This window comes from Amphiprion ocellaris, chromosome 10, assembly GCF_022539595.1.
Source record: "Amphiprion ocellaris isolate individual 3 ecotype Okinawa chromosome 10, ASM2253959v1, whole genome shotgun sequence".
NCBI lineage: Eukaryota > Metazoa > Chordata > Actinopteri > Pomacentridae > Amphiprion > Amphiprion ocellaris.
The window spans coordinates 34,883,205-34,901,726 of NC_072775.1; the positions used below are offsets into that span (position 1 = coordinate 34,883,205).

Below are 18,522 nucleotides of genomic sequence, written 5' to 3' on the forward strand. Positions count from 1 at the left end.
TTCCATCCACTTGTAAAGACCATTCACTCTTTAGTTTCCAGTGACTACTTGAACTCTGAACTTTTAGTGATGGAATCTTTGAAACATGAATCTTTGTCATCAAAAACAATCGTGTTTTGGTTCTTTCATAGATTTATTAAAAGTCTCCTGGAAATATGACTAAATCTGCTGGATTACAAACATACACACAGAAATGTTAACATTTGTTTTGCCTCAGCTCGGTGCTTTTGTTTCTGTCCACAAGCTTCTGGTTTATCTTCAGAAACTTGTTTCTTCATCAGTCCACAGGTTCTTGAGGGGTTGAAGTCCTAACTTTGGAAAGTTAAAAAGACTTTAATTCCAGCCTGATTTAAAGATCTTTTAACCACTTTTGATGTGTGTTTGAGGTCACTGTCTTGTTAGAAAACCCAACTGTGTCCAAGACCCAACGTTCTGTTTGATGATGTGGTACCTTTTATTAGGGTCCGAGCCTGATTGAAACCTTTTGGTATATTATTATACAGTCTTTGGCGGATGAAAGAAACGCATTTTTGAGGCCCTAAAAATATTCGAAAATGTGTGAAAATTTGCACACACATCAGGACCGACGAAAAAGTATATATCTTAGGGGAATGGCACATGTGTGAGCCACAATGGCTCAATAGCACGCTCTGGAAAATTTCAAACATTTATTATGACTAGTACATTTGACCTAGACTTATGAAATTTGCCTCATATATGTAACTTCTCAAGACGCACAAAACTGTGATTGACACCTATGCCCAAAACCCAACAGGAAGTTGGCCATTTTGAATTGTGTGTCAGATTTTGGACAATTTTGGATAATTTTTAGAAATTTTCAAAAAGCTATAAACTCGAACAAGGTAACCCTGACAGAGAGCTCAAATTTGGCCAGGATGTACAGCAGGCATGGGTGACCAAAAGTCATCAAAACGTTCCGCAGAAGTCTGAGGGCATGGAAATGGCAGCTGGTGGAATTTCGATGTTTTGCCATGAAACAGGAAGTGCTGTCTAATGTACATGCTCCAATCTGCCTCAAACTTTACATGTGGGATCAGAGTCCGGGCTTCATCAGATACAAAGGCCGAAATACACTCTCAGTCACAGCGCCACCTGGTGGACATGCTTGGATTCACTGACCAGCAAGGATGCAAGGACCCGACTACCAATTCCACAGAGCATAATACTGCCACCTCCATGCCTGACCTCAGAGTTTCCCACTGTAGTGTTTGAGTCTAATGAGTGGATTTAATGGGTTCCATTTAAATTGGTTCAGAGGAGTCAGTAGCTGTAGTAAGTCATAATTACTCAGGAGAAATAAAAAGGACATGAAACTAAGAAGATTTTTATGAATGCAGCTTTCTATATGATCAAAACTGATAATTGTAGTTGCTGTTTGTATATTTATGATCCAACAGATTTGGCTGTAAATCCAGAAAACCTTTAATAAATCTATGAAAGAGCTGTAGGAGTCATTGGAAACTCAAGACTGACATGATATAAACAGTCTTCATCAGTGGATGGAAGGTTTTGTTCACGACTGTAAATATTTGTGATTTTAGAAGATGCTGCCTGTTTGTTGCAGCTCAGACATGGGATTAAAATGCTGTGCCTCAGGAAAACATTTTATTATTCCTAGCAGACAGAAACTATCTGAAGTCATAATCTTCTGCTGGTAAAAAGTGTTTCTTTTCTCTGCGGTGCTTTGTGCTGGTAACACTGTGTGACCGAACCTCAGAGTGTTTGAATCTGGAAGGAAAAGCCGACGCTGCGACAGGAATCAGATTTACAAAAGAGAACTAGCTGAGAATGGAAGTTAAGCAATCACTAATAACCGACTTTCTGAATCACTTGTTACTAGAAGTTATCTGTCATCTAAAATAGTTAGAAAAGTTTTTTTTAGCTTGAAAGTTGTCAGTTCTTCTGTGATCTCATGGCTGGATTGAAGCAGAGCGTTGTGGATTTAGCTGATGAAAACGAAACAAATTCTGAGCGAAAGTCGAAAAAAATAAACAGCCAAGTTCGCCTCTGAAGTTTGTCCATACATATTTCATTTTGTAGAGAAACAAATCTATAAATCTCTCAACGAATCCGCTCGTCTTCTGCCTGAGACAGTGGCTGCAGGTTTCTCTTCACAGAAACAAACTAAACCATTTTTATCTCCTATTTTCCCCAAACATCTGGTAAAACTTCCATAACTAGAAAAATTCCACTAGTTTTCATCTTTTTAGCCCTTATTCAGACACAAACACTTGCTGTTAATCACATAAAAATCTAAGTTTACGGGAAGAAAAGTTATTTGAATCAGTTGGATGATGGGAAAGTCGAAATGAAAGAATCTGTTAGACGCCAGATCAATTATGCAACAACATGATCAATCTGAGGGATTCCTGTCTGCGAACAAATTGCTTTCGCGCAATTAATGCTGAGTCGTTTGAATACATTAGAGAGCAACAGCAGCCGGCTGTGTTCAGCAGATGAGCAGGAAATAAAAAATCATTCCCGATATTGAAAATTAATTTCGGGGGCAGCAGATAAGCCTGGGAGGATTTAAGACAATCTCCGTCAGAGGAAACAGTTTTGTGATTAATCGTCGTATCAATTAGTCGTTTATTCACATGAGAGCAAAAAAAACCCAAAAAAACTTCCATCTCGTTTTCTGCTTATTTCTGATTAAGAGTTCTGCTCAGATATAAACCACCGCTCACAGATATTAACCTTAAAATAAAAACACAACTAATAAACATTCTAACACGACATTTAACCTTGACCTCTAGATTTACCCTCTAAAACTACATTTACCCTCTAATACTACATTTACCCTCTAACACTACATTTACCCTCTAACACTACATTTACCCTCTAATACTACATTTACCCTCTGATACTACATTTACCTTCTAAAACTACATAAAATTGAGCTTGAAAATGTAAGTAAAATCAGAAGTTAAAGTGAGGAGGTCGAGGTGGATGGTTGGGTTTGCAAACCTCTGCTTGATCTCGACTTTGGAAACAACAATTGAACAAAAGTCGTAATTTCTTCCATGGTAACTGCGACCCACATCCTTCTCTAACCTTAACTAGTTGTCTAAACTAAACTGAACCTCAGAAAACACTGAAAAAAGCTGTTTTTGTAACGTATGAAAAATAGAATGTACTTGGAGCCAGTTAAAACCTCATTTACCAAATTCAATTATTAGGTTTCTTTTTTTATGTAACGGCTGCCATTGGATAACGACTTTGATGAATCCTAAAATGATTCACTTTGTCTGATAATGTGATCAAAGCTCCTCTGGCTTCAGCGCTCCATTAGTTTATTACACGAAAGACCTCCGGCTGCAAGAATCAACTCCACGCAGCAGAAAACACACAGTAAATGTCAAAGAGCTGCTTATCTCCATGCATTAACTTGCGTTACTTATAGCTAAACGCACAATAAAACAGTTATGTAAGACTGAGTCGTGTTTGTAGTCGAATGAAAACGTGTTTCCTTATTAAGACATTCAACACGAGATTCTTGTTATCAAAGAGGTCGGGAACAAGAATATAAGACAGAAACAGTCCACTCCATCCTTCAATGGGCTCTTAAATGAAATCAATTCAGCGTCTGTGGTGAAAGAAGCACTTTGTGATGTTTTACTTGCTTCTGTGTTTCTATCAATAAAACTGCAGCGACTCTCAGAGACTAAATCACTAAAAAGGCCTCTTCTGAAGCTTCCTAATGCTGTTTCTTTGTGTCTTGATAAGTTATATGTCTCTGTTTTACTTCACCACGTCACCATTCTGTTGGAAATGCACTTCACTGATTACTGCTGGATGATCCTGGTGTCTTAAAAATGGATCCTTTCATTGTCCAGAATGTCTCAAACTTGTCCAAAATTACTTAAAAGTCGTCCAAAACTGCTGCAGTTTAATGTCTACGACACAGAGTCATAGAAACGCAACTGAAGTGAGACACAAAACAACAAACGCAAGACAAAAAAAAAAAAGACAAAAATGAGACGCAAAGAAACAGAAATCAGTTTTACATCCATTCAGGTATCACAATCTAAACACTAAATCTGGTCTTTGGTTAATTTTCCCTGTAGCCTACTTCGTGCATCGATATAGTGAGATGTATTAGTTATAGTTTGTCATCTCTAAAAGAAGATTCTGGTATCTTTCGTGTTAAAATGCTCCTTCCATCGTCTCTAATAGTTGTGACCAACCACCCACCAACATTAAAGTTTACCCAGAATCACCTTTTAAAGTTTTCTCTGGTGGATTGTCAGAAACCAGAAACACATCCAGGGAACCAATGATTTCTGGGACTCTAAACTGTTCACACTAGGATACATCCCATAATACTGATGATCACAGTTGGTTCTAACATGGACTGGAAAGGTTTGGAGACATTTTATTGTAACTAAATGTTTAACTGATCTAAGACAGGTTTAAATCATCTGGACTGATTTTTGAACAATTGTTCAGAGATTTTAGACAAAATTGAGTCTTTTCAGACCATTTCTGAGACATTTTTAACAAGTTGTCATTCTGGTCAAGGTTCAAGTCACTCTGGAAAAGCTTTGAGGCATTTTGGACAGATGTTAGGAACTCTGGACACATTAGGAGTCATTCTGAGAAGGATTTGATGCAGTTTGAATGATATTCAGCCATTTTGGTATTTTGGTATTTTGGATATTTTTAACGGAAACGGATACTTACATCATAAACATTAAACTGCTGCAGTTTTACTGTTCAAACTATGATGCATCCCATAATACTGATGATCAAAGGTGGTTATAGAAAATGAACAAAAAACAGATTTAGTGTCCAGACTGTGACACCTGGATGGATGTAAAATTGTTTTGCTTTGCATCATTTTGTGGTAATTATGAACCACTTTTGAATATTTCACAACTTGCATTTTGTTATTTGTGTCCACACTTGTCTCCTATCTCCTCTACACTGCCTGCAGTTCAAGCGAGCAGAATCACTGAATTTTTACCACATGACTGTAGATCACAGCCGACTCACTAATGGCTTCACGGTTGTGCAACAAAACGCAGAATTGTAGTTTTTCACAGAATCTGGTTCATGTAAACTGTTGATTTTTGACTATTTTTTAAATGAGCTACAATATCTGGTTATGTCTGGTTAAGATTTCCAATCAAACGTCATGTCCCAGATATGAAAATCCAATAATTCTCTGTTTTTACAAATTTCTGGTTCTGACAAATATTTTAATTTAGATTTTCTGTCATATTCATATCATAATTTTAATTATACATTTGATTTTCCAATCAAGTGGCATGACATATCAATGATTCTGTTTTTACAGTTATTTTGCAGATATTTTAAAACCTAACCTGCCTTTCTGAGGGTATTCTTGGGGTTTAGAAGTTTAATATCAAATACAACATTTAGTCATTGTGGTTATTAATTAAAACTCTAATCCTGCTGGTGTAACTCACTAGTGAACGCAACAAAACTTCATCATTTTAATCCTTTTCTGTCACTCATTACCAGTTTTTCTGAGATAATCTTAAATAATTTGCCAAATACACCAAACCAGCTGCAGAGTTTATCAAACCACTGACTTTGTGCTCTAAAATAAACAAACCAGCTCGTGTTTTTCACACCGGCTCAAGTTCACGGCGTCCATTTTCCTGACAAACAGCCTCTTGCTGCTCCAAGCCTCCCGCCGGCTGCAGTCATTGTCTCTGCTTCGGCAAACAAGTGGTCGAAGTGACCCGGAGAAAATCAATATGCTGCTGGACGGCTTCAAATGTGGCTGCTGTTTCTTTCTACTTTCATGAGGCCACAAAAGACCTTCAATTACGGTGTCTGCCCTCCGTCTCGGACCGACGCCGAGCTGCCCAACACCTGATCAAAGGTTGCCATAGAGAGAGCATGAAAGCAGCACGGTTCCCTTCAGGCGGCCGCCGACTCCCAATGCATCTTTAGAAAACGACTCGTGTGATGTTTTAGACGTGGTTTCTGTATGGTTCTACAGAGGAAACACTCAGGTCACGTATTAGACGACTGTAGAACCTGACAGAGTGTTTAGTGGCTCCGTAAGGTCGTAGTTTCCATGCATACCAACAACCTTAAGGGTTCTCAGTATGTAGAGATGAAAAAGATCCCCAAGAACTCACAAGAGAAGGATTGATCTTCTTTCTTATTCTTGTATTTATCTCACAAATGTCAGATTAACCCCCAAAATTCACCTCTACTGATACATTACCTATCCCTACAGACACTTCCTGTTTCATTTCCTCAGGTTTTAAGACACATCTTTGTCTCTTTTAGGGGGTTTTTCCCTCCAGTTTCAAAACAGTGAACATGACGGGATGAAGAACTGAAGATAGACATCAAGAAACTGTTGGGTCAGTTTTTTCTTCTAGTTTTTGTCATTTTGTGTCTTGATTTTCTCATTTTGTATCACTTAGCTTCGGGGACAGTTTTGTCTCTTTGTGACAAAAAACGATGAAACATCCCATAATACTGATGATCACAGCTGGTTCTAACATGGACTGGAAAGGTTTGGAGACATTCTGAACCATTTTATTGTAACTTTAGTAAATGTTTAACTGATCTAAGACAGGTTTGGAATCATCTGGACACAATTTTTAACAATTTCTGAGAGACTTTGGACAAAATTGAGTCTTTTCAGACCATTTCTGAGACATTTTTAACAAATTCTTGTCATTCTGGCCAAGGTTCAAGTCACTCTGGAAAAGTTTTGAGGCATTTTGGACAGATGTTAGGAACTCTGGACACATTAGGAGTCATTCTGGGAAGGATTTGATGCAGTTTGACTGATATATGGCCATTCTGGACTATTTTTACGTAACTTTGGACAAACAAACAGATTCATAGATATTAAACTCAAGTCATAAGATGCAACTTTATCTGTTTTAGGGGGTTTTCGCCTCCAGTGAACATGACAGGATAAAGAACTGAAAATATACATCCAGAAACAGTTCAAAAACAACCGTGATGTGGAGATCTGATGCAGTTTTAGGTGTTTCCTGTTCAAGGTCATCAAGTCGAGTCTCGGTATTTTGCCTTCAAGTGTCGCTGCAGAAGATTTAAAGTCAGATGTTTCGATGAAGAGAACACAAGGCAGCAGTGTTTCCTTTCAGGGGATAAATATGAGTCCCTTAGACCAAGAGTTAAACTTTTTTTGGTGGTTTTGTTGTAGTTTCTGGCTTTATTTATGTGTGACTGAGTCCTCTCCACAACTGGCATTGGTATAATTCAGCATTATAAGATAAAGATAAAGATAAGATAAAGTTCTTTATTTCTCCCCACTCCAGGGGAAATTTACATTGTTACAGCAGCTTATGTAACAGTGGACGTAGTGATAAGAATAAAATAATAATAGAACAATAGTAATAATATTTACAGTATATACAAGGGTGAGAGATGAGGATAAAGTGGCTTAACAGAAAAAATAAAAATAAAGTTTAAAAGTGCAAAGATTACAAATATTAAGAAACAGCTGTTGTCTTTTTAGAAAGCAGAGATCTGGCAAGAAATAAAGATGTGGAAAAGCTTTAACCGGCACAGGAAGTTTTAGACTTTCCACTTCCTGCACAATTCTGCGCATCTTTGTCCTCAAATGTCAACAATCGGCAGCAGCTTCCGAAGCAGAACGTGAAGTTTTCATGACCTTTCATCTGGAGTGCATGGACAAATAAACATTTTTTATTGAGCGTGAAGCGGTGAAAGTGCTTTCTTACCTGCTGTCCGTGGTAAAACACAGCGAGGAGGAACATGGCCATGAGGAGCAGCGATGTCTCTTTAGTTCCTAGGAAGTTTCTGTCAGAACAAAAACATAGAAGAAGCTTCTTAAAGCGACTCTTTACTTGGGATCTAATTCTACAAACTAGTGTCGTCTTAAAAATAAATCAGAAAGTCCAAAAACACAACAGAAACACATCAAAAGATGCTGGGTTTGTTCCACCACAGCGGGAGTCTGACGGAACAAAGAAAAAACCTGGTCGGCTCTTTGTTTTCACCTCAACAGGATCAGAGTGTGCAGCTGATCTGAGGCCTGCTGATGATTCTCCCAGAACAAGAGAAGAATAGGAGATGATTTGTTTTTTAGGTGCAGAGGATCAGCTCAGTTTGACGCCAGAGGAGAACAAATACCTCCAACATGCAGAAATAAACACCGAAGCAGAGGTTTTCATGCTCAAAATTCAAGGCCATTTTAAAAGTTCGGTGCAGATCTGCAGCTCAGAGGGGGTTTTACTGCGACGAAGCGTCTGATTTTCCATCAAGCTTCTGGATTTTTACCAAGCAGGAGGCTCATTTAAACCAGTTCTCATCGGAATTTTAGAAAAAGCAGCTTCAGCAGCTCAGAAAACTGACAGGAAAGCTGAACTGGAGGAACATTATTACACGAGTTTCGATTTATTTAAGACTATAAACCTTCTTTACGCTTTGCACCATAGTTAGTGGTATTAATATACATTCTTTGCACTTTTTTCCATAGTTAGTGGTATTAATATACATTCTTTATACTTTTCACCATAGTTAGTGGTATTAATATACATTCTTTACACTTTTTCCATAGTTAGTGGTATTAATATACATTCTTTACACTTTTCGCCATAGTTAGTGGTATTAATATACATTCTTTACATTTTTCACCATAGTTAGTGGTATTAATATACATTCTTTACACTTTTTCCATAGTTAGTGGTATTAATATACATTCTTTACACTTTGCACCATAGTTAGTGGTATTAATATACATTCTTTATACTTTTCACCATAGTTAGTGGTATTAATATACATTCTTTATACTTTTCACCATAGTTAGTGGTATTAATATACATTCTTTACACTTTTTCCATAGTTAGTGGTATTAATATACATTCTTTACATTTTTCACCATAGTTCGTGGTATTAATATACATTCTTTACGCTTTGCACCATAGTTAGTGGTATTAATATTCATTCTTTGCACTTTTTTCTATAGTTAGTGGTATTAATATACATTCTTTACGCTTTGCACCATAGTTAGTGGTATTAATATACATTCTTTGCACTTTTTTCTATAGTTAGTGGTATGCACCTTACAGTAGGTCATCACTGCTGGTCGGGCAACCAAAATTAAAGACTATAAACCTGAGAGAAATGATCCTAAAAGCTGCAGTAGAGAGAAACTTCTGTTCTGTTCTGTTTTTGGGTCCTGAAGATGTTTCAAGTCTTATCCAAAAGATTCTTACCAGAAAGTTTTACCACCAATAACGAATAAATAATATGAGATTCCCCGTTATTCGGTTACAAATTAAGAAGCCTCTTGGAGGAAACATCCTGAAAAATCAAGAAGAGAAGCTAATGAAGCTCTTATGAAACCTTATTTATGCAGTTTACAAGTTTATGTTGGTATTTAGAGATATTTTTCTAATTTAAAACTCCTCATCTGAGCTCATCAAAGCCTCTGAGAACCATGAAGGTGAAGCTACAACCCGTTTTTTTAAAAGCCTTTTCTCTTCTTTTCTTTTGTTCCTGTTTCCCAGAAGGCCTTAAAGAAACGAATCCCTCAGCTGGCTGCAGATCTTTTCTTTTTCCTCTGTGGTTATTTCCTCCACGTTGTCGCAGTAAAGGTCATTCCAGCGTCACATAGATAAAGTTTCTTACATTTTTAACATCCGTGTGGATAAAAAAGGTCAACGAGGCTTCATGTGTCGATGGAGGCGACCAGATGAGGAAATAGGAATGAAGAGAACGTACCTGAATGTACTTTACTAGAATAATATATAACTATAACTAAAGCAAACAGAGATAGTGACGTGTACATATTGGCCAGATTGCAAGAAAAAAATATGTTAAAAAACACCAGCACACTCAGAAACTGTAAAATAATGGTACGTTTTGATGATTTAAATACAGTAAAATCATGTAACTTTGGAGTCACATAAAAGAAACAACATTATTTATAGTTTTTGTCTGTTTCTTTTACAGTCAACAGATAAATTAAAATTAACAGGAAAAATCCGCAAAATAGTTAAAAATTCACTTTTTTTTCTTTCAAAAAACAGAAAAATATCTGTAAAATAATGTTTTTATTTCGTTTGTTCATTAAAATACAGTAATAACGGTGGAATTTAACGTTCAAACATTGTAAAAGAAGAAATTACCATTTTGAAAAATATAGATTTTTGATGTGGACATGATTTTCAGTTTTGTCTATTTTTTTTACAGTTATGTTAATGACCTATAATTTAAAAAAAGAGGAAAAATCTGTAAAATAACACTTGAATTTTTTTTTAACCATTTTAGTATTCATAATAAGCATAATTCTTCTTTTATATAATTGCAAATATCTATTAAATAATATTTTCTTTGCTGATTTAAACACTGTAAAACTGGTGGAATTTAATGTTCATACATTGTAAGAGAATAACTTATTATTCACAAAAATACAGACTTTTGATGTGGATATTATTTACAGTAGATATTACAGGAAAAATCTGTAAAATATCAGTTTAAATTATTTTACCATTTTACAATCCTAAATGTACAAAAAAAATTCTCTCAAATAATGGAAAATTGTAAAATTATATGTTTTTTGCTGATTTAAATACAGTAAAACTGTAATTTAGGGTCACACAATGTAAAAGATCAAATTACTGTTTGTAAAACTACAGATTTTTGATGTGAAGATTATTTATTATTTTATTTTTATGCTATTATTTAATATCTACTATTATATCACGTTTATATTATTATTACTTAAATTTTACAGTTAACATGTGAATTAACATTATTTTTCTGTACTTTAGTAGTTATTAATTATAAGTTATTCTACCAAAACACAGAAAATGTGTAAAATAACTTATTTACACATTTACAATTCTTGAAATGCAGGATTTTTCTTTTAAAAAATGTAAAATAAATAATTTAAAATATCATTTTCATTTTTAATATCTTTTTTTTACTGCAAGCATGTATTTATTTATTTTTTTGTAACTTACAGAAAAAATCTGTAAAATAGCAGCAAATATTTCATGTTTTACAGGTGTTTCTTCTGAAGGTTTTTAGTTAATCAACAAACTTTTCGCTTTTTAAATCAAATTTTCTGCGAAGTTCGTTGGCAGTATGTTGACGGTACATTAGCGTGTGAACTCACTCCGTGTTGTGGTGGACGGTGTCGTAGCGAACGAACAGCGAGGTGTAAAAGGCTTCGGTCAGCAGCGAGTAGACGGCGATCATCACCAGCAGGACGGCCAGTTTCAGCACCGAGTTCAGCCTCAAGAACACGGCACAGGTGACCATCGCCAGCACACCTGTGAACACGAAATACTGGAAAAAAAACAGGAAAGATACGACAGTAAATACCTGAAAACGTGGTATTAGCCACTAGCAGATGTTAACATTCAAACACACTAACATTTAACATTATAGCTTTAAGTATGCTAGTGTTAGCATTTAGCATGACGAATATTAACTGAGAATTTTTAAAGTGGTATTCCAGAAAATTACTACTAAACTTCCACAAACTTCATACCATAATTAGCATTAAATATTAAATATCCTTTACACTTCACATCATAGTTAGTGGTACTGATACACATTAATACCATTAATTAATACACTATGCTTTTTGCCATAATTAGTGATAATTAACATACATCTTTTACACTTCGTACCATAATTATTGGTATTAATATACATTCTTTATGCTTTATACCACAGTAAGTGGTAAATAATATACATTTTTTACACTTTGTACCATAGCTAATGGTAATGAATACATATTCTTTATACGTCGCACCATAGTTAGTGGTAATTTATCGACATTCTTTACACTTCGTACCATAGTTAGTAGTAAATACTATACATCCTTTACACTTTGTACCATAGTAGTAATTAATAAACATTCTTTACACTTCGTACCATAGTTAGTGGTATTAATATACATCCTTCATACTTCGCACCATAGTTAGTGGTAAATGATATACACTCTTTACACTTTGTACCATAGTTAATGGTATTAAAATTTATTTTTTGCACTCAGTACCATAGCTAGTGGCATGCACCATACAATAGGTCAGCGCTGCAGGTACAGCAACTAAACTTTCCATTTTAATCTGGTGTTTTTGGAGCAGGGTTTTTCCAAGACAATGAATCTGTGTTGCCTTTTTGGACAGAAATCTGGGCCTTTATGACCATTTTACAAACAAAAACGCCAAATTTGCTCGAGTAAATGAAACTTAAATTATGAAAACTGGTTTGAGACACTTATATTTTTATCTTTTTTCTGTTTTTGTGGTTTTAGTGCTGCCTAAAACCTCTTTGGTGGGGAAACCAATAATTTCTCCGCCTGCCTGGTAAACACTAAACATTCTTTAATCTCAGTGCTGCAGTTTGTGACACAATCTTTCTGTTATTATATCGAAGCCTCCAAACCCTGCAGCCACCGGAGACATTATGGAACGGTAATAAACCAAGATAGTAACCTGACCTTTATGTGTGGAGTCGGTTTAGTGTCCCTCAATAAAACATTAAATGAAATATTGGACAAATCCCTGCACGAAAGGAATCAGATTAGACAGAAATCGCTTACATTTGAGCTAAAAAAAAGTCCATAACTCTTCTTTGTGCATCTAAAAACAGCCCTCATTTGCACACATGAGCTGGAGGGAATGAAGTTTGTGATGTATAAACGCTCTAAAAATGTTCCCCCTTATTGAGCCCATCGATCTGCTGCATATTGTGAAACAGTATTATGGATATTTTCTCCGTCGTCGGAGGCGAAACCTCCCCGTGGGCTCGAGCAGATGCCAAGGATGTTTAATTCATCGCATTGAGTAGGAAAAAAAACGACAACAGATGGACGGCCGGTCGAGTCGGTACCTCGGGGTAGAAGCAGATGTCCGGGATGGAGGCCGACTCGTTGAACGTCTGGTTCCTGAAGGTGCTGGACTTGTCGAAGTCGCACCACAGCTGCAGGAGATCAACACGGGGAGGATTAGTGCCGTTGTACAGCGACAACGGGGCGTAAAAATACAACCCAAATCCCTTCACATGCAAACATCCCATCAAGCCTTTAATCTCTCGAGATGTTTGTGTGAGAAATTTACAGCTTCTGCTCATGTTTGTGACCCCTTAAAGGAATAATCTGCAGCACTTTCTTCATTAATCTGGTCTGTGAGGGAAACATATCTGCAGTAATGTGACACAAAACAACCCTAGAATGATGTAAAATGACTAAATGGGGATGTAAAAAGACGTAAAATTACCAAGATGTCACGCAAAGACCAAAATGAGACGTCAAATGAACTCATAAACATAAAATGACCAAAATATGACACAAAACAACCACAAAATGATGTAAAATGACCAAAATGGGACACCAAATTATCACAAAAGGATATAAAACAACCAAAATGAGACACCAAATGAACTCATAAAGACATAAAATGACCAAAGCACGACAGAAAACAACCATAAAATGATGAAAAACGATCAAACTGCGATGTAAAAAGACGTAAAATGACCAAAATGTCACACAAAGGCCACATTAAGATGTAAAACAACCAAAATAAGACACAAAATGAACTCATAAAGACATAAAATGACCAAAGTACGGCACAAAACAACCACAAAATGATGAAAAACAATCAAAATGGGATGGAAACTACCACAAAAGGATATAAAACAGCTAAAATGAGACGCCAAATGAACTCATAAAGACATAAAATGACCAAAGTACGACACAAAACCACCACAAAAAGAAGCTAAATGATGTAAATTAACCAAACTGTGATGTAAAAGGAAGTTCTACCTTCATACTGTGAATATTTCAAAGTTCCAGGTCCATGAAGTCTGTAGAGGTGGGTCCAGATTTCTCACTTTTTATTGGACTTTTTGGACCGATGACATAATCCTCATCGTTGTGAAATTCATATTTTAATGGGAAAAGGCTGCAGATGAGTTAAAAGACTCAATGGTTCAGTTTTCAAGGTCAGGTAGAGATCATCATGTAGAAACCATCCATCACCTTTTCTGGTCTCACAAAGACACGGTGGGTGGAACCAAAGATCTCAGATTTGGACTCATCAGACCAAAGCACAGATTTCCACTGGTCTAATGTCCATTCATTGTGTTTCTTGGCCCAAACTAATCTCTTCTGCTTGTTGCTTTTCCTTAGTAGTGGTTTCTCAGCAGCTATTTGACCATAAAGGCCTGACTGGTGCATGTGAGCCAGTTTCATCGTAGCACTTGATGGTTTTTTGTGACTGCACTTGGGAATATATTCAAAGTTTTTGCAATTTTTCCGGACTGACTGACCTTCAGTTCTTAAAGTAATGATGGACTGTTGTTTCTCTTTACTTAGCTGATTGGTTCTTGCCATAATATGGATTCTAACAGTTGTCAAATAGGGCTGTCAACTGTGGACCAACCTGACTTCTGACAACACAACTGATGGTCCCAACCCCATTAAGAAGGCAAGAAATTCCACAAATGAACCATGACAAGGAACACCTGTGAAGTAAAAACCATTTCAGGAGACTACCTCATGAAGCTCATACAGAGAATGCCAATGTTTACAATGTAAACAGTCATGAAAATAAAGAAAAGCCATTAAATGAGAAGGTGTGTCCGAAATGTTTGACTGGCCGTGTGTATATATATATATATATATATATATATATATATATATATATATATATATATATATATATATATATATATATATATATATATATATAAAAAAAATAATTCTGAAGGTTTAATGCATATCTGTCAGACATAAGAACCAACACCATAACTAGTATCAAATACATCAAGTTGAACCAAACCCGACTTTGAAAATTGAACCAATGAGTCTTTTAACTCCTCTGCAGCCTTTTTCCATTAAAATATAATTTTCACAACAATGAGGATTACGTGATCGGTTTCTCTTAAGATTAATTCAAAGCCCGTTTTGTTGTGAAAGTCTGAAAGCTCGACCTCATCGACCCCTAATCTGTCCGATACTCGGCTCTGTTGTGCAGCGGGGCGCCGGCTCAAACACACAAATCATTACTCAACTAAAGCACAGAAAACAAGCTGCTAATTAGCTTCTGGTACTGCCAGGTCCCTGATTGCATCTCAAAGAACAAATGATCCAACCAGAGGCCACAGAGGGATGATAATCAATCAGAAACTGTGACCTGAAAGACGGTAACCTTCACAAAACTACACCTACTTACAGGGGAGGTCCTTTTTTCAGCTTATTTCACCTTTTTTTGTGAACAAATCTTCAAAAAAAAAAAACAAGTACACTCACTCAAGTGCTGTGCATAAGTTTAATTTTGAGGTAAAAACTAAATTCTGTGTTGATGCTAATCCTGACTTCATCTTCATTCATGAGTTTAACACAAGTACAACATTTAAGTCAATGCCAAAAGTTGTTTACTTATGTGAAAATGCTGCAGATTATTCCTTTACGGACACACAAACATGAGTAGAAAGTCCAAAATTACATAATCAATATCCCAAATTATTCAGTTTGTCCAAAACGACTCAAAATGTTCTGAGGCTCAGAAATTATGGAAAAAGTCCATTAAAAAGTGCTAAATCTGGACCCACCTCTATGGACTTCAAGAACCTAGAATTCTGGCAATATTCACAGTTTAAAGGTAGAACTCTGATCATTGATAAAGTTACTGGAGATGAAGAATCAGATGGTTCTGAGGAGGTCTGGGGGGAACTTTTATCAGATTTTGTTGATTTTATCTTTTGACAACAACCCCATTAAAAATGAAACCCAATGACTGTATCCCAATAAAGTGCTCAGAGTCTTAATAAAACTTCTCCTCTGTGTAATGAAGCTCGTTTTTCTAACAAAACCTATCAAAAGCCCTGCGGTCAAACCGAATCTCTCTCCACCGATCCATAAACGGAACTCACGATATTGATCATGGCCGCCAGGAAGTTGATGAGGATGGAGACGAAGATGATAACGTTTCTGGCGGCGTACGTCTCGTTGATCCAGCAGCAGGCCTTCCTCAGCACCAGCGGCAGACACTTGTAGTCCTCCGCCGTCGTAACCAGGACCAGGCAGCAGTGGAGGATGATGAGGACTGAGAACTGGATCACCATGGTGACCATCCTGCAAGAAAGGTAAGAACTTCCTCATTGATACGTCAGATCATTTCTGTGTTTTTGCTTCTTGGTGAACGATGCAGGAGCTTCCTATGTTCTGTATAATTGTCAAATTTTCAGCGATATTGTCCTCACTTTCATGCCAGTGAAGCAAATTGAGTTGAAAATTGAAAAAGGAGGAGATGTTATCTCAAAATTACAAGAATCAATATTATGAATTTCTTAAGAAAAAAACATGAAACTGATGTGAGACTCTCGTAATAACTCGGCTACAGTTAATGTCTGCACATTGGGGAAAACAAACACAAGCTGCAAAACACTCCGCTGGTTTAATCTGAGCTAATTATCCAGAATATATGGAGTTTACTCAGTCAAGACTCATTGAGAAATTCAAATTAAACCTCTATTGTTGGGATAAAAATAACAAAGAACAATTTATTTTTTGTCCAGTAAAGTGGAAAAGACTCATTTATCTTTGAATGTGTGACGGTCAAGTTTTAAAACGTTTTAAAAGTTTAGTCTTCAGATGAAAATTTGACCTATTTTTTGTTTTTTGAAGATGTTTCACCTTCATCCAAGAGGCTTCTTCAATTCTGACTCATGGGGAGTCTCGGGTGTTTATTCTGATTCCAAAATAACATTCCTTAAACTGTTCATGGCACTAAAACTGTCCAGGGAAGATCTCAGGACTTCAAGATAAATGGTGTTGTAAACATAGAGTGAAAGAAATGCTAAAATACAGCAAGAAAACACACTGATCAGCCACAACAATGAAACTAGTGACAGGTTAAGTAGCATTGATTGTCTTCTGGCAGTAGTTGGTAGATGTCAAGTGGAAAGCTCTTAAAGTTCATGGTTTGGAAGCAGGACAAATGGGAAAACCCAAGAAGCTTTGACAAGAGAAGCTCTAAAACAGGAGACGTTGTGTGGTGTTCTCAGTGGGCAGTAGCTACCAAACATGGTCCAGCTTTTCATTAACGTGGCAAATATTGATCGTGTAAAGTCTGGGGTCAAAGGTCACGTTAGTTTTTGAGTTAAAGTTCTTAAAGATTGTGGAGTCTTGTCCATATTTGCGTCATTTTCTTCTACCAATCTGTGATCAATGTTCGAAGCCATAACTTGAGAAATAATGTAGCTGGAGTCCTGGAATTTTATAGGTTCATTGATGTGTACACCTGGTGTTCAATGGTACAATCCTGCCATGATAGAATAATACAAACCAGCTATAAGATGCAAATTTGTTAAAGAAAAAATAAATAAAAGAGTTTCTGTTTCTGATAATCCACCAACCATAAAACCTTCATTTTCACCCTAAAAGGCAGATTCCCCCCCCCCCCCCCCCCCCGTGATTGGCAGCAATAGAAGCTTTAAAAATCTAGAGTATAGTGCCCATCAGAGGTACTTTATTTTTTCATTTCTGGCCCATATTTGAACAATCATAGAGCAGGTGTTTCCCATCTGGAAGAGTTCTATACTGTTGTTACTGGGTTAAAAGAAAAATCCTGGTTTTCCAACTCATAGTGCTTCAACCAGATTTGAGGGAGGGTGGTACCCTAAGTGTTAAGAGTTGGTTCGTCCGTTTGGTTTGATCCAACAGAAAAACTACAAACTTTAATAATGGCTCGATCACCACTGGAAAGACCAACACTGGACATCGGAACTGGTCCATGGAGCGATGGAAAAAGGGAATGATTCATCTTTTACCTGCTAAGAGATGGCAGCAGGATGGGAGGAAGTTGAGTCAGAGAAGGCAGTTTGATGCTCTGGATGATGTTTTACTGGGAAACTTTGGTTGCTGCGTTGGTTCTATAAAGGCAGTGACCTCTCTCTGCAGAATAATGCTTCCTGCTACACAGCAAACATCAAAATTCCCCAAATATCAGTCTGGTAGACAGTTTGTGAGACGTGGAAAAGCTATTAGATCCAGGATTCCTGGATTTAAACATTTTAGTGCCTGAAACCACAGAACACCTGAAGAGATCTGAGGAGTCCAACACAGTTTTAGGGAACTGGATGAAAGGAAGTCAAGTCTTTGGAGGCAGTTTGGTGCTTTGGATGAGGTTCTGCTCAGAAATCTTGGTTCCTGCATAAACCTTCAGAGATGTGTGGAGTCCAATATAGTTTTCGACAACAGGATGGAAGGAAGTTGAGTTGATGGATTCAGTTTGATGCTCTGAACAATGTTCTGCTGGGAAACACTGGTTCCTGCATTCATGTGGACCATGACTTCTTCAGAATAGTGCTACTTGCTACATGCAAACATCCAAATACCCCAGATATCAGTCCAGTTTATTGTTTTTGGGATGTGGACAAAAGCTATTAGATGCAGGATTCCAGGATTTAAAGGTTCTACTGGCAACGTTTTGCTGCCTGAAACCACAGAACACCTTGAAAGGTCTGCAGAATCCAACACAGTTTTAGGCAACT

The 18,522-nt window shown here is 36.8% G+C and overlaps 1 protein-coding gene across 2 annotated transcripts in view; it reads right to left on the bottom strand.

Moving 5' to 3' along the window:
* The window catches only part of adcy8 (adenylate cyclase 8 (brain)), a 134,331-nt gene that overhangs the window by 23,065 nt on the left and 92,744 nt on the right, over positions 1 to 18,522 (bottom strand). For both annotated transcript variants that reach the window (XM_055014276.1, XM_055014277.1), the window contains 4 exons: positions 15,901 to 16,102; positions 12,859 to 12,948; positions 11,132 to 11,304; positions 7,728 to 7,806 (listed from right to left, as the gene is read on the bottom strand). In XM_055014276.1, coding sequence (XP_054870251.1) covers positions 7,728 to 7,806; positions 11,132 to 11,304; positions 12,859 to 12,948; positions 15,901 to 16,102 — 544 coding nt within the window. The remainder of the gene's footprint in view (positions 1 to 7,727; positions 7,807 to 11,131; positions 11,305 to 12,858; positions 12,949 to 15,900; positions 16,103 to 18,522) is intronic.